The 22,822-nt window shown below is 34.2% G+C and overlaps 1 protein-coding gene across 1 annotated transcript in view; it reads left to right on the top strand.

Moving 5' to 3' along the window:
• The first annotated feature begins 7,293 nt into the window (after nucleotides 1–7,293).
• Nucleotides 7,294–22,822, top strand: part of LOC128773881 (cullin-4B-like) — a 137,978-nt gene continuing 122,449 nt past the window's right edge. The window contains exons 1-10 of the mRNA XM_053891918.1: nucleotides 7,294–7,396; nucleotides 8,698–8,919; nucleotides 12,575–12,690; nucleotides 16,433–16,536; nucleotides 16,796–16,865; nucleotides 19,487–19,560; nucleotides 20,203–20,365; nucleotides 20,466–20,555; nucleotides 21,779–21,861; nucleotides 22,620–22,687. Of these exons, the coding sequence (XP_053747893.1) occupies nucleotides 8,712–8,919; nucleotides 12,575–12,690; nucleotides 16,433–16,536; nucleotides 16,796–16,865; nucleotides 19,487–19,560; nucleotides 20,203–20,365; nucleotides 20,466–20,555; nucleotides 21,779–21,861; nucleotides 22,620–22,687 (976 nt within the window). The 5' untranslated portion in view covers nucleotides 7,294–7,396; nucleotides 8,698–8,711. The remainder of the gene's footprint in view (nucleotides 7,397–8,697; nucleotides 8,920–12,574; nucleotides 12,691–16,432; nucleotides 16,537–16,795; nucleotides 16,866–19,486; nucleotides 19,561–20,202; nucleotides 20,366–20,465; nucleotides 20,556–21,778; nucleotides 21,862–22,619; nucleotides 22,688–22,822) is intronic.

Genomic DNA, 22,822 nt, shown 5'->3' with positions numbered 1-22,822 from the left:
ATAGGTATTATCCCTGCTTTCAATGTCTGGTAGAATCCCCCAGGGAAGCCATCTGGTCCTGGACTCTTATTTGTTGGGAGACTTTTGATCACTGAATCCACTTCTTTGCTGGTTATGGGTCTTTTCAATTTCTTCCTGTTTGAGTTTTGCAAGTGTGTGGGTGCTTAGGAATACGTCCATTTCTTCCAGGTTGTCCAGTTTGTTGGCATATAATTTTTCATAGTATTCCCTGATAATGGCTTGTATTTCTGAGGGATTGGTTGTAATAATTCCATTTTCATTCATGATTGTATCTATTTGAGTCATCTCCCTTTTCTTTTTGAGAAGCCTGGCTAGAGCCTTATCAATTTGTTTATTTTTTTCAAAAACCAACTCTTGGTTGCATTGATCTGCCCTACCGTTTTCTGAGATTCTATATTGTTTATTTCTGCTCTGGTCTTTATTATTTCTCTTCTCCTGCTGGGTTTGGGGTGTCTTTGCTGTGCTGCTTCTAGTTCCTTTAGGTGTGCTGTTAGCTTTTTGTATTCGGGATTTTGTCTTGTTTCTTCAGATAGGCCTCGATAGCCATGTTTTTTTTCTTCTCAGGACTGCCTTTGTTTGCTGCATCCAAAGGGTTTGGATTGTTGTATTTTCATTTTCATTTATTTCCATATATTTTTTAATTCCTTCTCTAATTGCCTGGTTGACCGATTCATTCTTTAGTTGGGTGTTCTTTAACCTCCATGCTTTTGGCGGTTTTGCAGACTTTTTCCTGTGGTTGGTGTCAAGTTTCATAGCCTTGTGGTCTGAACGTGTGCTTGGTATGATCTCAAGTCGTTTATACTTATTAAGGGCTGTTTTGTGACCCAGTATGTGATCTAACTTGCAGAATGTTCCATGTGTACTCGAGAAGAGACTATATTCTGTTGCTTTGGAAGGCAGAGTTCTAAATATATCTGTCAAGTCCATCTGATCCAATGTATCATTCACGGCCCTTGTTTCTTTATTGATCCTGTGTCTAGATGATCTGTCCATTGTTGTCAGTGGAGTATTAAAGTCCCCTGCAATTACCACATTCTTATCACTAAGATTGCTTATGTTTGTGATTCATTGTTTTATATCTTTGATGGCTCCAGTATGCGGCACATAGACATTTATAATTGTTAGCTCTTCCTGATGGATACACGCTGTAATTATTATATAATGCTCTTCTTCATCTCTTGGTACAGCCATTAATTTAAAGTCTAGTTTGTCTGATATAAGTATGGCTACTCCAGCTTTCTTTTGACTTCCAGTAGCATGATAGACAGTTCTCCATACCCTCACTTTCAGTCTGAGGGTGTCCTTAGGCCTCAAATGAGTCTTTTGTAGACAGCAAATAGATGTTTGTTTGTTTGTTTGTTTGTTTGTTTGTTTGTTTTTAATCCATTCTGATACTCTACGTCTTTTTGTCAGAGGATTTAGTCCTATTACATTCAGTGTTTATTATAGAAAGATATGGGTTTGGAGTCATTGTGATGTCTGTAGGTTTCATGCCTGTAGTGCTGTGTCTGGTACTTTGTGGTCCTTGCGACATTTCTCTCACAGAATCCCCCTTAGGCTCTCTTGTAGGGCTGGTTTAGTGGTGATGAACTCCTTCAGCTTTTGTTTGTTTGGGAAGTCTTTTATCTCTCCTTCTATTCTGAATGACAGGCTTGCTGGATAAAGGATTCTCAGGGGCAAATTTTTTTTCTGTTCATTACATTGAAGATTTCCTGTCATTCCTTCCTGGCCTGCCAAGTTTCAGTACCTAAGTCTGCCACCAGTTTTATGGGTCTCCCTTTGTAAGTCACAGCCTGTGTAACCCTAGCTGATTTCAGAATTTTCTCTTTATACTCGTATTTTGCCAGTTTCATTATGATATGTCATGCAGAAGATTGATTCAAGTTACGTCTGAAGGGAGTTCTCTGTGCCTCTTGGATTTCAATGTCTTTTTTCTTCCCCAGATCAGGGAAGTTCTCAGCTATGATTTGCTCAAGTACACCTTCAGCCCCCTTTCTCTCTCTTCGTCTTCTGGAATTCCTATTATACGGATATTGTTCTGTTTGATTGCATCACTTAGTTCTCTAATTCTCCCCTCATACTCCTGGATTTTTTTCTCTCTCTTTTTCACAGTTTCCTCTTTTTCCGTAATTTTATCTTCTACTTCACCTATTCTCTCCTCTGCCCCTTCAATCCATGCTATGGCCGCCTCCATTTTATTTTACACCTCATTTATTGCATTTTTAGCTCCTCATGACTATTTCTTAGTCCCTTGACCTCTGTAGCAGTAGATTCTCTGCTATCCTCTGTGCTTTTTTCAAGCCCCGTGATTAATTGTATGACTATTATTCTAAATTCACTGTCCGATATATTGCTTAAATCGTTTTTGATCAATTCGTTAGCTGTCACTACTTCCTGGAATTTCTTTTGAGGAGAGTTCTTCCATTTTGTCATTTTGGGCAGTCCCTGTGGTGGCTCCCAACTGCAGTGCACTTCCCCTGTGCTGTCGGGAGTAACTTGTGTTGGTGGGCGGGGCCACAGTCAGACCCGCTGTCTATCCCCAGCTCACTTCTGGGGCCACAGTCAGACTGGTGTGTACCTTTTCTTCCCCTCTCCCAGGGGCAGGACTCACTGTGGAGTGGGGTGCCCCTGTCTGGGCTACTTGCACATTGCCAGGCTTCAGTGGGATGTGGCGTATTAACTGGGGTGGATCCACGAGGTGCACAGGGGCAGGCGGGGCAGGCTTAGCGCACTTTGCTGTCAGGGGTTCCCTGTGGGACGGGCCCTGCAGCACCAGAAGAGAGGCAGGCCAATCAGAGAGATGGATCCACAGAAGCACAACGTTGGGCATTTGTGGGTGCAAGCAAGTTCGGTGATGGAAACTGGTTCCCTTTGGAATTTCGGCTGGGGGATGGGAGAGGGACATGGTGCTTGCCAGTGCCTTTGTTCCCCACTGAGCTGAGCCCTGTCTTCCTGGACTCAGCAACTCTCCTTCCTGGTGGCCTCTCGCCCTCCCCGCTCTCTGAGAGCAGAGCTGTTGACTTTTAACATTCCAGATGTTAAGTCCTCCTGGCTGTCAGAATGCACACAGTCCAGCCCCTCCACTTTTGCAAACCAGACTCAGGGGCTCTGCCTTGCCAGGCAGGCTGCCCTCCACTGCCCGGGCTCCCTCCCACCAGTCCGTGTAGCACACACCGCCTCTCCACCCTTCCTACCTTCTTCCTTGGGCCTCTTGTCCATGCTTGGATCCAGAGAGTCCATTCTGCTAGTCTTCTGGCGGTTTTGTGGGTTATTTAGGCCGATGTGGGTGGAATGTAAGTGATCAGCAGGATGAGGTGAGCCGAGTGTCCTCCTACGCTGCCATCTTCCCTATTCCTCCTAAGGCTGGCTTCTTAAGATTGTATGCCTTTTCTTGATCCTACCACCAACCAGACTTTGGGCTAAAAAAACTTCTTTTTTGTTTTCCGAAAGGCATGATGCTAAATTCCACTTAGTGGTTTGGTTCATTGAAGTCTGTAGAGTCAGAGCTCCGTTCTGCACATACTCAATTGTTGTCTGCAACGTATGGTGCTCTTATCGGGAGCATACACAAGAAGCCGGCCACTAGGTGGTGGGTGGGTGTGGGTGAGGTATGCAGAGGCTTGGTGGTTCCTTTGGGCCAGTTGAGGATTTGTGGGTGAATCATCACCCATGAGCATTGTTTCTTGATAGAGTCTACGGTGTGGTCAATAGAATCCACATCACTTTAATACCTTCAGTGTTCTGTCATCCTGCCAACGTTTTTCCAAACAGCTCACCAAACAGCTCGTGAATCAGTACGCTGGATCAGATGAAAGAGAAATGAGGCTCTTTGGCAGTATCCCACAAAGTTGGGGAAACTGAGTATATACTCCCATGGTTTCATTCTTTTCTTGGTCTTACACTGAGTTCGTTGGGGGAGAAGAGATATAATCTGTTCCTCTTACCCTCTCTAATATATCCAAACTTGTGTTTCATTTGTTTAAGTATGTGGTAGAACTTTTTCTCTGGCCTTCCATAAATGTTTCTTTCCAGTGATCACTTATCTAAGACAGTGTTTTTCAGGGTCCTGAACTTCAGCTAAAGCAGTTCACAGGACACAGACTACAGCCAGGTCTGAGGTCTGTCTGCATATTGCCTGACACTTGGTTAATCAAGACCCTCCTGGGTCCCTTGATATATGGTGGGGGATCCAATGTCTCTTACAGAAGCACCTTTGTGTATGGATAGATGCCAGTTTTTTTGTGAATGAGGGAAGAGAACAAAACCAAAAGATGACTTATTCAGCCATGATATTGATGTCAGTCCTAACCATTTTTAAATGTACAATTCTGTAGCATTAAGTACATTTAAAATGTTGAACAACAGTAACCACTATGCATTCACAGAGTTATTTCATCATTCCAAACAAAGCCTACGTACCCATTCAAAATAATTCTACAAACTGATAAAAAGTAAAAAAAAAAAAAAATTATATTTTTTTATAATATAATTATATTATATTTGTATATTATATATATATAATATATTATATATTTATTTTATATATATATTTATTTATATATATATTTATATTTATATATATATATTATATATTATATATTTTTAATTAAATATTTAATACATTTTATATATTATATTATATATATATTATAATTATAATTATAATTATAATTTATAAAATTATATTATATATATATACATATATATATACATATATATATATATATATGTATATATATATATAATTTGAAGTTACCCTTGATACAGATACCCAATGACCATTCACAAGGGAACATTTATAAAGACTGTGAAGTTCACTTATTCTGGAATCTTTTACACGAGGTAAGTGGCTGATAGTCCAAACTATGTCTTTTCCCACCTTGGATAAGTCAAACTGAGAACCAGTATTAGTACTGTTTTGTCAGATTCTTTTGTGGCCAAAGAGTGTAAGACTAGAGTGCGGTGGAAAGATTAATGAATGGGTGTTTGTGTTGGTCTACTAAAAAAGGTTGGATCAAAATATCCTATTACTTAGGTGGCAGATAATTCGATTATAGTAAATCTGACAGAGCATGGAGGTAAGATATTCTGATAATATCAGCAAGCCAAAGAGGTTATGTAATTGTGGCAGTATATAACAGATAAAAGAACCTGATAAGATTCCCAAAGGATTAAAAACTTGGTTGTAGGATTTCTGGAGAGTATGGGCATATATACGATACATAGAAAGAAAAATCAAGTTTCTACCTAACTATATAATTAGTACGAGGTAGTATAGTTGTTTCTTGCTCAAAATCATGTTGCAGCTTACCAACATCTGTTAAAATTGGAAGCGGAAAATATACATATTTTAGATTTTGTTAAGAGGAAGCGAGAGTTTTACCATTTATTAATTATACAAAGAAGAGGAAATGGTGGTGTCTTTCTTTTGTTTGGATTCTGAGGAAAGAGACAGTTTAAGTGGCATTTTATTCTCCCTTTGACCTGGTCAGAGAAGAAATGAAGCTCACTATTTAGAGCAAGACATTGCTTTACTGAAAGTAAGTTAAGGTAAATTGTTGAAAATATGAAAATAATTGTCCAAGGATAGAAACATGTCTATCCCTGACTGGAGAATACTGTTGACTCACTGTAACCTTTATTTAAATCTTGCAAATTCATCCTTCTGGAGAACACTCATTTACGGAACTCTCTAATATCTACCTCTATCATCTAAACATAAAGAAGATCAATAGGTCATTGTTAAGGGACATTAATACTAATGGTTTAAGATAGTAGCCAAACATTTCTAGTAGATTTAAAGCAAAATCAGTTGTTTTACAATCTGCCCCTTTTTTACTCTTTGTGAATCATCGGGATCAGTATTTCAATCCGTCTTTCTTAAGGCTTAATGATTCACTTCATTTAGCAAATGTTGATTGTAGTAAGTAGTATTCTATGGAATGAGTATGTACATGGTAATAGAAGACACAAAAGTGCTTATGAATCTCATATTTCGTACTGCCTTTGCTGTCATAATTTTTCATCACTACATGTAAAAAAATCAAAGTTTTTCTACAGTATTGTAAGAACAGGTAAATTTTCTTCCATCAGACTATAAACAAAAGTAACCTATTTATCTTTCTTGCACTTCTCTCAAGTTCTAGTGAAGAACTGAAATAATTAGTGTTTCTACACCTCACAGGATTGGCAACAACATTAAACGAACTAACTTCAAGGAAGCACTTAATGTAGTACTTGGCACTGTGTTATTGTTTATTATACTAAGTCCTCTGTAGCTACAAAGGAGAGTGGGCCTGAAGGCATTTAAATAATTGATAGAATTGTTAAGGTTAGTAAAACACACACACACACACACACACACACACACACACACACACACACACACAAATGAGTTAGGTGAAAAAAGGTAGTCAAAAATATTTTTTTTACAAATTTATTTAGATTCCAGTTAGTTAATATAATGTATAATATTAGTCTGGTGTACCTCATAGTAATTGAAATATGTTTGATAAGTAAATGTCGGTAGTGGGCATATGTCTAGTTAAGGTTTGTTTAAATGTATTAACTTTCATTAATTTAGAGGATTTAGCAACACGATGTAGCAATATAAAAGGTGAAAGTACCAGTTACCAAAAGCCATTCACAGATGTGCAAGGGGGAATGGAATAACTCAGAATATGAGCTAAGCCTTACAGCAAAATAGAATTAAGAAGAGAAATTCATTTTCATCTATGCATCTACACCAAAATTAATAATGTTCACTTTATGCATTCTACATAGAGGTTAATTTAAAGAAAAGTACCAGGACTTACAGCATAAAAAAAAAAAAAAACCAAACAAACAAACAAACAAAAAACTAATCAGAAAAAAATAATTCCTTCCGTAGGAACTTTATAGCTTTAATAAAGCTGGTTAACGGTTATTTTTCCCTACATCGTCATTGACAGCTTCTGACAGCTTTTATACATTGCTTTAAAGGCCGTGGATGGAACGGCTTGACGAGTTGGCCTCCCAAGGAAAGGATATACAAGATTGATACATTTATGCTCCACATTCAGATTACTTAAATAACTGCATACATTTGAGGGCTAAGCGATCTACTGCAATCTGCTAAGAAAAATGTTTTTTTTCCACGCAGGGTTAATTGATCTTGTATTTCTCTACAATATCTTTCTCCGGACATGGCTCTAGCTCCTTTTCTCTTTTGCCTGGCAGCGCAGAGGGTAGTTGTGCTATGCAAGCGAACGTCATAATCAGAATTTTGGACTCCGTCATTTCCGGTGGAGACATCTTGAGGTGTCGCATCGCGAGACGGCGAGGCTGTGGGGGACGTCAAGCGTCGTTTCTGAGTACTTTCTCCGGTTTCAGAGAGGCAAGTACTTTGCACCAAACAACCAGAAAATGTGTAAATTATTACTGGTTTCTTATGCCTTGATCGTAAGGGTGCCGTGTTGCTGTTTTAGTTCTAGCAGTCAGGAGGCTTCTAGCGTCGATTTTGTAACCGGAATTCTGTGTGAATGTATGTTGCCTATTTCTACCATTGCGTCTCTCTCTGTCTCCCTAAACTTCTCTCATGTTTTTCCGTGATTTCGGAGGGATATCCAAAATATCCATGATTTTTTAAAGTCCCTGTTTATTTGTGCCTAACTCATTATGTAGCGTAATTTGCCTTGCTTTTTATTTTCTTTTACAGGCTTTCCCCTTCATTTTCTTACATACCTCTTTTTGACTTTGTTCTTACCTTTAATCCTTCATTAAACTTAACTCTTTCCACCCATGTGTGTGTTTTTATTTATTTTATCATTTAGCACCTTGGGTATCCTACTTGCTAGATTTTCTGGACCTTTATAGTGAATGTTCCATGAGAGTGCAGAGCTTTGTCTCTTATTTGCTGTATATTACAAACGTCTGTATAGCTAACCGTGATGTAAAGTGGTACAGAGTAAACAAATGTATTATATTCTGGCTTTTCTGGCTTTCTGTACTTCACTTCTTGTCTCATTGATTTCTGTCTCTTAGCTGTTTCTGTGGTTTGTGTTTGTGTTTGTGTTTCTTTTCCCCCCTCAGGTAAGCTCTGTGTTGCAGGAGGTTGTGAAATATTCTGATATAGGTGCCTTGTACGTTTTTTTTTTTTCTTTTGCAGTTTGTATTTACATTGTGTTCTCTTTCTGTCTCCCTCTTTTTCATTTTTTCCCCTCTGTTTCCCAGTTTTCTCTTGTTTTCTAATCTCTTGTGTTTCCTTCCCATGTTTGCCCTTGCATATTCCAAAACACTTTTACAACCATTTTGTCATTTGCCACTATGCTGTACTGAAACTCACTTCTTACTTCAGCAGTCTCACTTTTTCCCTTTGTGCTTGGTTACTTTCCTCTTTTTCTTTTGACGATTATTCATTTTTTCATTCTCTTCATTTTCACAATATTTCATCTCCTCATCTGGTCATTAGTGTTTTGACTATTTCTCAAGAGATTATGACTACCTGCTGATGGTCTCCCTGCATCTGCTTCCATGTAGTGTTAAGAAAAAAAATGAGTAAAATATAGGAACAAGGGTCAGGAATATTACTAAATGCTCTTCGTGTTTGTCTCCTTTTGCTTCTTTTTCCTGTCACCAAAACTTCTTAAGTCTTCTACTAGATAAAATTATAAACTTGAATTTTCTTGGATTTCATAGGACTTAATGTGAAAATGCCTCAGGAAGACTCATCATCATCTGCAGCTGCTGCTGCCTCTCAGAAACAAGAACAACTTAAAAACGGAAAGTTGATAGTTTTCTCTGTGGCTGCAGACCATCACAACAATGACTTCACTAAAGCCCCAACAACTCTGTCTAGTTTTGCCAGTAACATGCTTGGCACTGGCTCTGTCAAGAAGTTGGTAATCAAAAACTTTAAAGGTAACTTAATGATAATTTTTTTAAGATTTCAGTTTTAGCTTTTCATACCCTGTTGCTGCTTTTTTACTTTAAATTCAGAGAGATACAGTTAATATTTTTCGAGGTAGTTAATTTTTACAAGATTAGGAACATTGATTTTACACTCTGAAGACCTGAATCCTGGCCCCAGTTTAACCATGGAGTGACTCGAGACCTTTGGAAAATTACTCCACTCTTCAGTACTTTGTTTCTCTCTAAAGTACATTTATGCCCTCCCTTACTGTTTGAAATACTCTAGGTTGCCACACCGTTGTAGAATACATTCTCTTCCATCTTTTTAGTGAGTGGATCTATAATATTACTGAGAAAAGTTCTTACATGGGGAGTCCAAAGGCAACAATTTAAATTTTTAATAAGTTACAGAACAGGTGGTAAAAAATTGTGCATTTGGACATAAACAGTGAAACCATAATAAGATCCTTTATTAGGAGTAGATTTTAAATTTTGAAGAGATATTAATATAAAAATTAAAACTCATGATAATCATTGGTTTTTCATACAATTTTTATAGAATTAGCGTAATTTTTCATATAATATTTTCATATCGAATTCATAAAACAGAATCCTTACATGGTATTTTGGCATTTTATAAACCAATGTTTTTGATATCTTGTCAAGATTCTCATTTTTTAGTTTACAGGTTTTAAAGGGCATATTCCAACCCCGTTGCCATCTTTAGTTGTCAAGAAAAAAATTAACTTTTTAAAATTTTAATTAATATTATTTAAAAACTTTTGAATTCAGTTATTTTCTGCTCAAAAAATAGTTTTGTAAGTAAATATCAAACAATCCAAAATTTATGAATAAGACCTCAAATTTTCTAGAACTTTTCAAAAGTAAATGTTTGTAACATTTTGCCCCTTGGTGTTTTGCTTTTTACCTTTTCGCCTTATCCAGAACCTAGTGCATGCTAGATTTATTATGCAGAAGTTTGACTTTAGATTGTTGAAGTTTCAAAAAGCAGTCTTACTTTAGTGGCCAAGTAAGATTTCAAATAGCATGAATTATTTGAATTCATGTTATACTCATGCATTGTTGCATAGATTGAAAAATTTACTTTTTCCAATCTTTTTTGGTATATTTCAGCATTAGGGTGAATTTAAGGAACTGAAATGCTTTGGTCTGTGCATATGTTTTTCATTGTTTTAGTCAATATTACTAATTTGATCTGGGTTCTCATACTCAGGGCAGAGCTATATCAAGTATCTCTTAAAGTTATTTAAATAATTTTGACTGTTTTTTAAGTTTATTTGTTTTAAGACAGAGAGCACAAGCAGGGAAGGGGCAGAAAGAGAGGGAGAGGGAGAATCCCAAGCAGACTTCCCACTATCAGCACAGAACCTGACACAGGACTCGAATTCATGAAGCATGAAATCATGACCTGGGCCAAAATCAAGAGTTGGAAGCGTAACCAAGTGACCCACCCAGTTGCCTCTACAAATTTAATACTCCTACGTAAAGGATATACAACATTTGCGGTTCTGTCTCATATATTAAAATACTACAAATAAACTTAGAAAATATTCTGTTTTAGTGGGATGGAATATTGAAATAGTTCTGTAGATCCTCATCATCCGATATCTGACTTTCAGGTGTTTTTGCTAACTTTTTTATATAAACTAGATTTGAAGCAACACTCATATTCCTTTTTCCGTGACATAATTAATAATGCTTTTCAGATTTTTAAAATAACTCATTTATTTCAGGGTAAAGTTTGTATTAAATTCTGCATAGAAGAAGGAATGGTTACCATCTTGGATAATAGTAAATTTTTTTGAGAGTGAGAGAGTGAATGTGGTACAAAGAAAAATAAACTTAATATTATATATATATATACACATATATATATGTAATTATAATTATATAATATATATTATATATAACATAACTGTGTATTTTATATATAAACCCTAATATATATGTTAATATATATTATATATAATGATTAATAGAATCGTATTAATTATATTAATTATATTATATTAAATATAGTGTAAATTTAGTTATATATAATTATTAATGGATATTAATAACTAATATATAATATATATTATATATAATGTAATTTTATATATATTATATATTGGCCTATATAGTTTCCCTTCCGAAGGGCCCACATCTTGGTTTTGATTGTTTTCTACCTCAGTTAATTTGTGCTTAATTTTGTATTATTTTTCTTCTTATTTTAGATTCACTTTATCTTTGCCAGCTTCTTAAGTATAACCTTATCATTTATTTGCAAGATTATTTTTGTTTAGTAATTTAAACATAAAAGTTTCTTGTTTTTTGTTGAGACTTTCTTTTACAAATTTTGTGCTGATATTTTTACTGAGGAGAAATTCACAAAGAATAAATTGGACGTTAACTTTTAAAGTATACAGTTGTACACTTAGCACTTGACGGTATTATGTAACTACTGCCTCAGTTTAATTGTGAAATATTTTAATAGGTAGAAAATGAAAACCTATGTTCACAAGCATTATGATTTCTCTGCCCCATTCCTTTTCCTTTCATTTCTGTCCTCTCTCTACGAGGCAGTCAGCTCTCTGATTTCTGTCTTTATAGATTTGCCTCTTCTGGATGTTTCATTCTATAATCTTTTTTGTGCCTGGCTGAGTTCAGTTAGCATAGTGTTTTTGAAGTTCATTCAGGTTGTAGTATGTGTGAATGCTTCATTTTTATGGGTTAAATAATATCCTATCATATGGATGTACATAGTGCCATGAACATTTATATACACTATTTTGTATGAATACCTGTTTTTAATTCTTTTGGATATACACTAGGAAGGGAATTGTGGGGTCATATGGTAATTTTATGGTTAATGGAAGAACTGCTAAATTTTCCACATTCTCCATACAATTTTATGTTCCTACCAGAGAAGTATAAGCGTTCTAGTTTTTCCACATCCTCTAAAAAACTTGTTATATCCTTCCTATTAAGTATAAAGTCGTATGTCATGATTTTGACTTGTATTAATCTATTACTATGTTGGGCAGCCTTTCATGGGTTACTTGGCCGTTTGTATATGTTCTTGAAAGTATCTGTTCAAATCTGCTGCCTAGTTATTAATTGGTTGATATTCTTTTTTGTGGATGAATTGCAACAGTTTTTTTTTTATTCTGGATGCTTCATGTTTACCAGTTATTAGAAAATATTTTATTGTATCCTGATGGTTGTGTTTTGCTTTCTTTATTCCTTACCTTTGATCCACAAAAATTTCACATTTTAACTTAATGAACCCCAATACATTATCTTCTGTCACTTATGTTTCGGTGTCATGTGTGAATTTACTGCAAGGTCCAAGGTCACGAAGATTTATCCCTTTGTTTCTTACTAAAAGTTTTATAGATTTTGCTTTCGTATTTACATTTATGTCTTTGATCCATTTTGAATTGTGTTTTGATTATGACACTGACTTCGTTCTTTCATATGTGGGTATCTTGTCGTAGTACCATTTGCTGAAGTGACTATTCTTAACCCACTGAATGGCCTCAACAAGCTTTGTTTAAAATAAATTCATTATATTATAAATGTGTGAGGATATGTTACATGTTCTAGTATTTTGACATTGTCTCCCAAACAGTTATGCTATAAACTTTCATTTATTTATTAGATAAACCCCTGCCACTGGAAAACTACACTGAAGAAACATGGCAAAAGTTAAAAGAAGCTGTACAGGCTATCCAGAATAGTATCTCTGTTAAGTACAGCTTGGAGGAACTCTATCAGGTGTGTGTTACTTTTGGATACAGGTATTCACTAATCATAATGGAATCAGGGTTTATAGTAATAATTGAATTATAATTCCTTGGATAATTTTTATCATCATGCATCGTAATCATGGGATCTACCAAGATTACAATCATGCAGTACACTTTGTGTATTTATGTTTGATTGATTTACTTAGTTACAATTATGTTGTGTATAATTTTGTACTTTTATGCATATATTCTTATTGTTCAGGGTATTTTATTTTATTTTATTAATTTTTAAATTTTAAATATAATTTATGATTAAGTTGGCTAACCCACAGTGGATGCAGTGTGCTCTTGGTTTTGGGGGTAGGTTCCTGTGATTCATTGCTTACGTACAGCACCCAGTGCTCATCCCAAAAAGTGCCCTCCTCAGTGCCCAATAACCCATTTTCCCCTCTCCCCTAGTGCCCCAATAAACCCTAGGTTTGTTCTCTGTATTTAAGAGAGTGTGTAACTATTTTTTCCCCTACCCTTACCCCATGGTCTTCTGTTTAGTTTCTCAAGATCCACACATGAGTGAAAACATATATGTCTCTTTCTCTTATTGACTTGCTTCACTTGGCATAATACCCTCCAGTTTGACTTGCTGCACTTTGCATAGTACCCTCCAGCCCCATCCACATTGCTGCAAATGGAAGGATTTCATTCTTTCTCATTGCCAACAAATATACGCGCGTGTGTGTGTGTGTGTGTGTGTGTGTGCGCGCGCGTGCGTGCACGCGCGCGCACGTGCATGTGTTATGTATAGTATATATGTTATTAATATATTAATAATACTAATTTTATTATTATATTACATATTATTATATTACTATATAATATAATCTTTTATATATAATTTGTATTATATTAATATTATCCATTTATCAGTTGATGGACGTTTAGGCCCTTTCCATAGTTTGGCTGTTGTTGAAATTGGTGCTACAAACGTTGGGGTACATGTGCCCCTGTGAATCAGCACTCCTGTATCCTTTGAATAAACTCCTAATCGTGCTATTGGTGGGTCATAGTGTAGTTGTATTTTTAATTCTTTGAGAAACCACCACGTTGTTTTCCAGAGCAGCTGCACCAGTTTGCATTCCCACCAACAGTGCAAGAGGGTTCTTGTTTCTCCACATCCTCGCCAGCATCTGTAGTTTCCTGAGTTGCTGATTTTAGCCTCTGTGACTGGTATGAGGTGGTATCTCACTGTGGTTTTGATTTGTATCTAGCTGATGATGAGCGATGTTGAGCATCTTTTCATGTGTCTGTTGGCCACCTGGATGTCTTCTTTGGAAAAGCGTCTATTCATTCATTCTACTCAATTCTCCAGATTACTTGTTTTTCACATGTTGAGTTTGCTAAGTTCTTTATAGGTTTTGGTTACTAACGCTTTATCCAGTATGTCGTTTGCAAATATCTTTTCCCTTTCTGTTGGTTGCCTTTTAGTTTTGTTGTTTCCTTTGCAGTGCAGAAACTTTTTATCTTCATGAGGTCTTGATAGTTCAGTTTTGCTTTTAATTCCCTTGCCAAGAGATACAGGAGTGCTGAGACATAGGGGCACTTGTACCCCAATGTTTATAGCAGCACTTTCAACAATAGCCAAATTATGGAAAGAGCCTAAATGTCCATCAATTGATGACTGGATAAAGAAATTTTGGTTTATATACACAATGCAATACTACATGGCAATGAGAAAGAATGGAATATGGCCTTTTGTAGCAACGTGGATGCAACTGGAGAGTGTTGCTCCTCTTGGCTTGTTGTTCCTCCCTTGGCTTTGGAGACCTGTTGAGCATCTGAGGTCAACGAGGTTGTTGCCTGTTTTCTCCTCTAGGATTTTGATGGTTTCCTGTCTCACAGTTAGGTTTTTCATCCATTCTGAGTTGTTGTTGTTGTTTTTTTTAATGTATGGTGTAAGAAAGTGGTCCAGTTTCATTCTTCTGCATGTTGCTGGCCAGTTCTTCCACCGCCATTTGCTAAAGAGACTGTCTTTTTTCCAGGGGATACCCTTTCCTGTTTTGTCAGAAATTAGTTGGCTATACATTTCTGGGTCCAATTCTAGGTTCTCTGTTCTATTCCAGTGGTCTGTGTGTGTGTTTTTGTGCCAGTACCATACTGTCTTGATGTAGTAAATGCTGAAGTCTAGGATTGTGATGCCTCCTGCTTTGGTTTTCTTTTTCAACATTACTCTGGCTGTTTGGGGTCTTTTGTGGTTCCATACACATGTTGGGATTGGCTGTCCTAGCTTTGAGAAGAATGCCAGTGCAATTTTGGATGAGGTTACATTAAACATGTAGATTGATTAGGGTAGTATTGACATTTTGACAATATTTATTCTTCCAGTCCAAAGCGTGAAATGTTTTTCCATTTCTTTGTGTCTTCTTCACTTTCCTTCACAAGTCTTCTATAGTTTTCAGCATACACATCTTTGTAGACTACATCTTTGTATAGACTATCTTTGAGTAGACTACGTCTTTGGTTAGGTTTATTCCTGGCTATTTTATGATTCTTGGTGCAATTGTAAATGGGATTGATTTCTTGATTTCTCTTTCTTTTGCTTCACGATTGGTGTATAGAAATGCAACTGATTTCTGTACATTGATTTTGTGTCCTGTGACTTTGCTGGATTAATGTATCAGTTCAAGCAACTTTTTGGTGGAGACTTTCAGGTTTTCCATGTTAGAGTATTATGCCATCTGTGAAAAGTGAGTTTGACTGACTCTTTGACAATTTTTATGCCTTTCATTTCATTTTGTTGTCTGATTGCTGATGCTAGCACTTTCAGCACAATGTTAAACAACAGTGGTGAGAGTGGACATCCCTGTCATGTTCCTGATCTCAGGGGGAAAGCTATGTTTTTCCCCACTGAGGATGGTACTGGCTGTGAGGTTTTCTTATATGGCTTTTATGATGTTCCATTGTTCAAGTTATTTTAGTTAAATGTAATTTAGCCTGGTCCTGTACATGTTTTTTCTTAGTTTAAAAAGAACCTAGGCATGCTTATGTAGCTCTGACAATTAAGCCTCCAAAAGGCTCTATTACTGAAATGTAGCATACTTTTTCTTTATTAAATGTGCCTTTGGTCATAAAGTTTTGGTTAGACTCTAGAACTCTTATAATGTTGATTCTGAACATTCTTGCCAGATGAATTCTTTGTTTAATGAGGAGTGAGAGCTTTGCACTATTGGTGACTTCACTGCAGTGGTCAGTAGGGTGTATTTTAATATAAACAAATGGTTTGTTTTATTGTTTGTTATAGGAATTGAAAGTCACACTTAATAAGATTGTGTTTCATTGTATTGTACACATTTTTAAAATGTATTTTCTAATTTTAAAATTTTAAAGAAAGATTGTAATCTTTTAAAAATTCTGAAAATTAAGACGTGGTTTAACGTATGGTTTGAACAGCTAATTTCAGAGAATTATTTTTAAATTAAAGAAAGCTGATTACTATGAATGTCTTGGTGCTTAGAATTACTCATAAAGAATGGGTTTGTACATACTGATTGAGATGGAAGACTTTAAATTCATTTTCTTAGGGTTCAGATACTGCAAATTTTGAAATAGCTTTTCATCATTTAATAGTCATGAATATATTCATGACATTCCTATTCACTTATTAATTCATATAAAATAAGTTCACAATCAGTGGTCCGTATATAATCAACAGTTGTAGACAAAGTAACTTTATTTTGCATTTTTTCAACTTAAGCACAAAAATTTCATTTTTTCAGAGTGTTGAAAACCTTTGCTCCTACAATTTATCTGCAAACTTGTATAAACAGTTGAAGCAGCTTTGTGAACACCACCTCAAAGCACAAATTCATCAATTCAGAGAGTATCCTTTTTTTTCCTCTTTGAGTTGTTTCCTGTCTTTTGTCAAATTTTCCATGTCAGTATCTATCAAGTGGAATAATTTACTTGGTATATGGGATTAATGTTATTTTTGTTCTCTTTGTGTTCTGTTTAAGACAGACATCCTTGGACCTGAGGTTATCATTAAGCAGTTTTAAATACTGTCTTTTAGAAGTCATATCTTCCGTTTGCAGAATGTGTGTTAATGTTAGAATATAAAGTTTTTCTTAACATTACCTCATGGATTCTGTGGATAATGGCCCTTTTCTAAAGAAAATGGATAAATGCTGGCAAAATCATAGCAGACAAATGGTAGAGTATAGAAATTATATTTTTAGTTCAGAGAATTATCATGGAATGTGTTAAATGGTTCTGTAAATGAAAAACTTCAAACTGTAGTTAGCCCATACTTTATTTAAAAGCTTCTGGAAGTACTTTTATGGTAGACCAAAATTTTCAGTTCTTTAACGTTTTAATTTTAATTTATTTATTCGCTTACAATTAGGTGTTTTTTTCCAAACAGATAATTATACTTTAGATGTAATTGAGTTTAACATTAATAGGAGCTTAAACAAGAGGCACGAAATGTGTGTCAGATTTAGTCTTACTAAATAGTGTGTGAAATTAGTAATTTATCATCTGAGTTTTGAATATATGGAGGAATGTGTAGTAGAGCTATAACAAAGCTATACTAAATAAGATAGATAAACCTGTAAATACTTCAACACAAAATATGTCTATATTTTGAAAATGAAAATATGTAAATTGTGTTTGCTTTTCTATTTGGCAGAATAAAGCATAAGGTAATATGATATGTTGATACTATTATTAGATTTAAAAGTTTATTTAAGGTATAAAAACAAAACTGCAGTGAGTTTAAATCTTCACTAATGGAAAACATTTCTCTCAGTTTCATATGTAAAGAATAAAAACTAGAATAGACTAAACAGTTCAATAAAATAGTGATACTGAAGAGTTTATATTTTTAAAATATAAAAGGAGGTCCCCACATGAATCATGACATGAAAGTATTTATCTAATTGGTTTTAATGAATTGCCAAGCATATTGGCTGATTTAGTTCTTTGTATTTGGAGTTGTTATTCTCACTCATTCGGACAATAAGATGTGTCCTAAGTCATTGATGGCTCCCACATCCCATCTTTCTAGTTTTCTTTGTTTAAAAAAGTAATTGTGGGTCTTGGTTAAAAATGAGGGCTGTAATCCATACAAATACCAATTTCTTTTAACCTCCCCAAAAGTGTTAACATGGCAAAATTCTCTCAACAGCATAATAACCCCTTCCCACAACATTTCCAGATGTCCTCTGTAGTGTTAAAAGAGGAATCAGCAAAAGAGGTGCCATAAATGTTTTAAGTTAGAAGCAAAAAAAGTAGACATTTTCTAAAAACAGTGTATTTATGGCTACAGTTGTTGCTGATGTTAATTGTACAAGCATATTTTAAATCCTACACAGTTGATTACACCATTTATAATGATGGTGAACTTGCCACAAAATTAAGTGTGTGTGAAATAATATGCCATGCATGTTGATTATTCCATGCAATATGTAAAAATCATTCTGAAAAATATTTCCTGGAAAATTCTTACTCTTTTAAGATGTAGTTCAAAGGTTATCATTTCTTTCATGCTTTCTAGGCTATTCCACTCTGGCTTTTATTCCACCCTAGTTTTCTTTTGCTTCTCATTTGCTTTCTCCCATCTCTTTGTATTATAGCACTTAAAAGCATGTTTGTAATATAGCACTTAAAAGGTGTGTTTAAAGCATTAATGCTCTATTTCCTTTTGTAGATTATGAATTCTTTACCAAGTTTTTTGGTATAATAGAGTCATCACACTGTGCAAGTTTAAGATGTACAGTGTGATGATTTGGTAACGTCTGTATACTGCAAAATGATTACTACGGTAGAATTAGCTAATACCTCAATTACCACTTTTCATCATTACCATTAACTTTTTGTGGTGATAACAGTTAAGTATCTGTTCTATTAGCAACTGCCAAGTATCTTTCCAGCACATATGGTGATTAACTTCATCACCATGCTTACATTGGATCTCCAAAATTTATTCATATTACAAGTGAAAGTTCATGGCCTTTGGTAATTTATTTTAAAATTTAAATGATTAAAACCTTATTTCTTTACAAATTAATTACATTTTCATTAATATATTAGTATAACTTGAATTTAATACCTAAAGTTTTGTCAGTTTAATTTTTTAGTACGGTAAGTATTAGCAGATACTTACACTGGTGATAATTCTTTGCTTTCATCAGTACTTTTTAAAAATATGAAGGGGACTTGAGACAATAATGTGTGAGAACTGCTCTTCTTATATATGCTCACATCGCAGTTAATTTGTACATAGCCAGTATATTCATAATAAAGAAGTTTGTACATAACCAGTATATTCATTATAAAGAATTCTCTTCCTGCTGTGTGTGTTTTTAAATAAAAGCGGTGAAATGTTATATTTGTACACGGCCTTGGTCTTCGTAAGTATTGCTGTTAATTTTCCATATTTCCTCTTCTTTTATGGTACAGCTCTGTCTTATATTTTCAGTCTGCTGAAAATGTATATGTAGGTGTTTTTCAAAGATGTGTTGAGCAGACTATACTTACCACTAATATTCATATATCGGCAGTTTTTACATAAAATAACCCATTAATAAATTTTCTTTATATATTTCTTTTAATCTTTATTATTTAAGAACTAGCAGCGTAGAAAAGAGTGAAAAATTTGAAAGGTTATCTTTACCAGAGAAGTAAATACATTATTGCCCATGTTTGATTGATAAGAATGTTATAAATTATGTGCTTTTCTTAAGAGTTAAGTTTTTATTTGATGGGATGATAATTTAACCAAAAAATCTTTGAGACGTAGTGTTTTACCTTTATTTTTTTATTTCTAACAGAGCATGATTAGGAACATTTTTCTGTTCCTAGATAGAACTTATGCGTTTCAAATTTTGACGTTGTCTTCAATTTGGTAAGATACAAATAATTACTTAAAACACTGTTACATGTGATTTATAATCATCTCCTTTATCTTCTGAGAGAAAACACAATAAGAGAAAAATCATTTTCAAAATGTGTATTTCTTTGTATCCTAAAACTTTGACTTTTTTAAAATGATATTTGAGTACATGGTAACACAGTTTTAAGTGTTACTTTATAATTTACCTCAATTTAAAAACATGTCTTAATTAGGAAACATACTAGTTCTAGAATCTAATCTAGGACACTGAATCCCATTTGAAATACTTCGTTATAAAACACTAGAAGGTCACTACGTTGATATTAATGTCGATATTATTCATACCATTGTGCTTATTATGAAGGCTAAAAATCTAAGGCCAGTTTAGAAGCTTTAGCGTCCTAAATTTTGCTTAATTTTTAAGAAATTACTGAATTATACATGTCATCCACTGTGCCTTATTTACACTGAAATCTTATTTAGTGATTTCAGACCATCAAAAAACAAAATAGAAATATTTATCCAACTGTAGATACAGTGAATTTAACATCAAGTTATATTTTGTTTTGACTGGGAAATGCATTATATACACAGAAGTGTAACTGATGGGGAAAATATAAGCCAAAATTTAGGCAGATTTTTTGTTTGTTTTAGGGATATGGGCCTTGAATTATTTAAATCATATATAATTTGTGATCAGAATGTTCGTAGCAGGACCATAGATGGAATTCTTGTGTTGATTGCGAAAGAAAGAAATGGCGAAATGGTTGATCGATGTCTTATTCAAAGGCTTGTAACTATGCTTTCTGATTTGCGGGTAAGTAATTCCTTAACTTTCATTAAATTGAAACTGATTTCTAATGTGATATCTTAAAGATAACTTTTAACTAAGTTTCTTTTATATATTCCATTATTAGATTTACCAAGAATCTTTTGAGAGTAAATTCTTAGAAGAAACAAGCAGGTTCTATGCAGCAGAGGGAAGGAAGCTAGTGCAAAAAAAAGAGGTATTTGAGATCAAGATGATAATTATAAATTCTTTCAATATCCATAGAAAAGATTATTAATATGTAAAGAACCATGTTTCTTTATAATTCCTATAAATTTTGACAAACCTTTCTTCCTGACAATTTTTTATTCTTTTTTTTCTTTTTTGGTCAGTTATGCTAAAGATTTGTCTACTTTGTTGATCTTTTCAAAGAAGCAACTCTTGGTATGGTTAATTTTTTTTCTATTGTTTTTTTTTTTTTTTTTCATTTCTCTCTCATTAAATTCTATGCTAAATATTGTTTCTTCATTTGCTTTCATTTTACTTTGTCTTTTTCCAGTGTCTTTAGATAGAAAGTAGGTTTTTTTTTTAAAGTTTATTTTGTTTTGAGGTCTTTGTTTTTCTGATGTAATTATTTATAACCATAAATTTTCTTCTAAATAATGTGTTAGCTGCCATATTAAGTTTAGGTATGTTCTAGCCCCGTTTTCACCTATTTTAAGGTACTTTGTAGTTTCTCTTTGATTTCTTCATTGACACCTTGATTATTGAGAAATGTGTTGTCTAATTTCCACATATTTGTGACTTTCTCAAATTTTCTTATTTTCCCATGTTTCACTCCATTTTGATGAATGAGCACAGTTTTTATAATTTCATTCATTTAAAATTTATTTGCTTGTTTTGTGTGTGACTTGATGAGGTCTGTCTTGCAGAATATTCTGTGTGCACTTTGAGCAGAAGTGTATTCTGTTGTTGAGTGGAGTGTTCTATAAATACTTTTTCGTGTTTAGTGTTGTTAAAGTATTATGTTAACTTGCTGGTTTCTGTCTGAGTACTCTATCCATTATTTTGGATATAATATATGTCCTTTTATATATCATGTACATTCTGTATGTACTGTGCATCATAGATCTGTATGTAGTCAAGTCATCAGCTTTTGTTGAATTTTCAGTGTTTCTCTTCATTTATAACAGCCCTTTGCTTCATGTATTTTATATTTTTGTTTGGTTATATTAAATTTTCAAAGCATGGATTCCAGTTACAAGCTGTAACCAGTTTAATAATTCTTGACATTCTGACTTGATAGAAACAAAATGACCATATAGCTGTGCCTTTCAAGGTTATGACACTAAATTGATTTAAAAGAAGAATGTTTTTGTTTGCTTGCTACAAAAACTTTGTAACTTTCGTTCTTTAAGTCCCATGATTCTTAAAATAGGAAGGTAAAAATTTTATTTTCAGATTCCTGGGTGTCTTTACCACATCAAGAAGCTCCTAGAAGGAGAAGTAGACAGAGTTAGAACCTACCTATGCCTTAACACACAGTAAGAATTACATATTTTGTATTTGTATATGTAATTTCTATATACCATATTTATATACACTTTGATTTTGCTTTACTTAGATCAGAAATTATCAGGGACACCTGGGTGGCTTAGTCAGTTAAGCATCTGACTTCACCTTGCCTCAGTTCATGTCTGTGCTGATAACTCAGAGCATGGAGCCTGCTTTGGATTCTGTGTCTCCCTCTTTCTCTGCCCCTACCCTGATCGTGTGCATGCTTTCTCTCTCTCACTGTATCTCAAAAATAAATGTTAAAAAACTTTTAAGTTGTCGTATGATAGGATTAAATAATATAGTTCTTCACCTTTTTTGCTTAGTTCCTGCCTTTCTCCTTTCTTCATTTGTATCAAAAAGATGGGAAAGCCTGACAAATAAAAATTTCTTCGTAAGTTTATTTTTTAGTTTTTTGGATGAGTGGGAAACTTTAGAAAATTTGTTGTTGGTCTTGTTTAATTAGAGGTAAAATAGTAATTTTTATGTAAACTAGATGTTTATTATTATCACATAATTTTCTGTAGTTATGTAATGATAATTATAACTCTGAAATCAGAAGTTCATGCAATGAAATTCAGTCTCCTGAAGACCAGACTACAAATCTTATGGCACTCATACATGCATAACAATGTAAAACAGAAATCAGGACAGATGACAATAATATATGCAGCAGGGTTTTGGAAAACCGTTTTAACTCTCCATTAGGAGAATCTTGCAGTGATTCTAAACTCGTTTTTTTAAACAGGGAACAACTGATCACTATGCTAGAAAAGCAGCTTCTAGGTGAACACTTATCAGCAGTTCTTCAGAAAGGTAAATGAGAATATGTATGTTTTGAGAAGGCATTATTAAAGAAAATAATTTTATTTTTTTACATTTTTAAATGATTTTAATTATTAATGCATTCTGTGTGTAAGTCTTCCTTTAAAATGATTGATAAAACCAGAT

Source organism: Panthera pardus, unplaced genomic scaffold, assembly GCF_024362965.1.
Source record: "Panthera pardus isolate Hobbes unplaced genomic scaffold, ASM2436296v1 HiC_scaffold_27, whole genome shotgun sequence".
NCBI classification, from domain to species: Eukaryota; Metazoa; Chordata; class Mammalia; order Carnivora; family Felidae; genus Panthera; species Panthera pardus.
Note: the sequence above shows the minus strand (reverse complement) of the source record. Positions and strands in the feature narration are given on the sequence as shown.